This window comes from Beauveria bassiana, assembly GCF_000280675.1.
Source record: "Beauveria bassiana ARSEF 2860 unplaced genomic scaffold BBA_S00153, whole genome shotgun sequence".
NCBI classification, from domain to species: Eukaryota; Fungi; Ascomycota; class Sordariomycetes; order Hypocreales; family Cordycipitaceae; genus Beauveria; species Beauveria bassiana.
In genome coordinates, this window is record NW_007930988.1 from 1,138 (window position 1) to 4,136 (window position 2,999).

The following is a 2,999-nucleotide window of genomic DNA, read 5'->3' on the forward strand; positions in this document are numbered from 1 at the left end:
CCCAGGCTGTGAAGTCATCAATGAAAGCGATTGCTCCTCCGTTCGCATCAATTCGGCGTTGAACCAAGTCCGCGTTGAAGAACAGGTATGCGACGGGAGACAAGGGGAACCCTGCGGTAGGCCTGCTTGCGGCAGATCTTCCACATCGGAGTCTTGTCCATTGAGTTGAATCGATGCCGTTCGATCAGAACAAAAGGCTTCACCATCTCACAATTTTCTCTGGCATCCCTCTTACCCGCATCCTTTGAAGCAGTCAGTCCTTGAACACGCCGTTGTATGCACCTTTCACATCAAAGCTGACGAGACTCAACACCCATCCTCCTTTCCAAGCCGCGCAAATTTGTTCTTGCAGCAACAGTAGCGCCTGTTCTGCCGACTGTTGCTTGCGTCCTCCAAAGTGGTTGGTCGGAAGCAGGCCAAACGTCTCCACCGCATGGGAGATTCTTTCAGCAATGACGGATTCTAATATCTTGCCTAGCGTGCACAGCAACGATATCGGTCGCCAGGATCCTGCGACGCTGTAGTCTTCTTTGCCGCCTTTCTTGAGTGGTACAATCTTGGCGTGTCGCCACTGATGCGGCAAAATTCCCTCGTCGAGAGAGGCCTGGAATAACGCCATCACCTGGTGCTTGACCACCGGCCAGACCTGTTGCCAGACCATCGTCGACAGCCCATGTTCACCCGGCGCTTTCCAAGATTTGGCCGCCATGAGTTGACGCTGTACTTCTTCCAAAGTTAGATCCGGCAAAGGCACAGCAGCCCGCTGTGGGCGCTCGCCTTCCTCTTCGATATGCTCAGGAAGCGGCGGAAAGAATGTGGTTAGGAGCTCCTCTGCTTGTTCTGTATGGGAGTTTGTACGGGTGTAGAACTGTATTGGCCTATTAGACCAAAGCCCAGCACTGTTGGTAGGCAGAGACTTGCCTTGCAGCTTTGGTTCAATGGATTCGGTCATTGCGGGGAGTGGTGCTTCGTTGCCAAAGTCACAGTGGGAAGCTGACGTACTTACATACCATTTTTCCGTCTTTTCAGGTGAGTAACAGCCAAAAGTATCAGCCTACCAGCCTCCAACAGGCTATTTCTGGACGCCTCTAACATAATGATAAAAGATCAGGTTTTACGTACTATACTGTACAGTACGTTCCAACGTTTCGAACAACCGGGGAGTTTAGGGTCTGGTTGTGCAGTGGTTGGGTGGTATGCGCTTTTAGAACGAAAGACGACGAAAACCTACCTGGCAAGCCAATGGCGCTACAGCAACTCGACAAACGACTACAGCGACTTCAACTGGTATTCCCCCGACAAAAGTACCAGGAAACAAAAGCATGATGAGCTCTTGCAGTTCACATTGGATACTGATTCTCACATCCGCCAGTTGAGGAGCGACAGATTTGATACCGTGCAAATCGGCGCTCGATACGACTGTGGAATCTCACCAGGCTTTTACGTGATTGAGCTCACACGATTTGCCAACGCAGACACCTTCTCGGGACTACTGGCACCATCACATGATCAGATAATTGGACCTTTGGCCAGGATGATTGCTGAGAAGCTTTTGATATGACGCTGTAATGTCACTGAGTTTGACTCCAATATTTACTATATCTTCAGTGTGTTTCTTTCGTGTCATGCTGCTTGAGGCGGAACGCCACACTAGTCTTATTCTTTGCGGCATTGTAGTCTTTCTGACCGCCGTTTGACCCTGAACTTGGTGTTGTAGGATGTCAGACCCTGATCTTCCAAGTACTTCTTCGTCGCTTCTGGCCACTTCAGTAACAGTCTTTCGATCGGCTCTAATGGGACGTTCGGCGTGCAATTACAACTCTTTCTACACGGGAGGTTCCCACATACCGCACACCCATCGCAAGAGGATCTACCCACTATCTGAACTTTCAGGAGCAGCTTAGTGCGGAATTTCCTGTGTCCTAAAATCTGTAGGCGCCGGTCCGGGACTTTGCAGGAGCGACGAGCCTTTAGATCGCTGTGCCAATATGTCAGAACAGCAGCGTTGTATCTCTTCTGCACCTCGTGCTCGTCCTCCCAAGTTTCGGTGTCATTTGACCATTGGCACGAGAACTGAATTCCTTTTTGAGAACCCTTCTCGCCGTTCAGACGATGGCCGACGATTGCAGAAAGTTGACGCTCTTCTCCATCCGTCAGCTCGGGGCAGTCAGTATGATTCAACCGGTATCTCTCATACTCGTGAGTGTACTTCTCCTTCACAGCTTCCCCATCCTGCCATGCCGACTGGGCTGTAGGATATCCAACTTTTTGCATGAGATACTTGGTTTGGCCGCTCCGAGAAGTCTTGCGGCCCATAATCAAATGTGCATCCGGAACACCATCGCCATCCGTCGCCAACGGTCGCTTCCAGACTTCCCGTCCCGTTTCTCCTTCTCCAGTCTCTGGCGCTCTCCACTCCGCTGGCCCGCAGCCCCAGAACGTGCCGACGGCAGACGGGACAGACCTCTGAATATCAGACTCACCGATCCAATACCATTGTCCGTCCTTCGCAAGACACTCAAGCTCAAAATACGGCGTACCGCCTTTGTCAGATGCGGACTTTCGGTATTCTCTGATGCACTGCAGGTCGGCAAGCAGACTGGCAAGAGATTGCCCCGGGTAGTTGTTGCCGCACGCACTGTCCGCCAATGTTGTATGTTTCAGCTCATCGGACGGCTTGTGTGTGTGTTGGCTTTCAAGCCTGCTTTCTTGCTCTTGTCCTTCAGCTGGGGCCTCGCTTACGCCAGTGCCGTGGTGCGAAGAGCACGACGCGAAAGATAGCAACCACCACATGGTAGCATCATGTGATGCAGAAACGGTTTTCGCCTGGGATGAGTTTTCATACAGTAAAAACCGAAATGGGTGTCGCGGGTGGCTTTAGTTAGTTTTAGTACTAAGGTGGGCAGGGCTACTCGCTATTTTTGGCCGCTGACACTGCAAGTACCATGCTTGTATTCCCACCATGCCACTGTAACAGACGCTGAAAATAACCACTGGGA

General features: G+C 51.5%; 1 protein-coding gene across 1 annotated transcript; it reads right to left on the reverse strand.

Moving 5' to 3' along the window:
- Nucleotides 1-253: 253 nt before the first annotated feature.
- On the reverse strand, nt 254-2,793 carry BBA_10356 (reverse transcriptase; the record flags this gene model as incomplete). The annotated part of the gene is made up of 6 exons (XM_008605453.1): nt 254-878; nt 1,007-1,088; nt 1,123-1,126; nt 1,232-1,419; nt 1,524-1,563; nt 1,849-2,793. 6 exons carry the CDS (start codon nt 2,791-2,793, stop codon nt 254-256), a joined length of 1,884 nt encoding a protein of 627 aa, XP_008603675.1.
- Between the last annotated feature and the right edge of the window lie 206 nt (nt 2,794-2,999).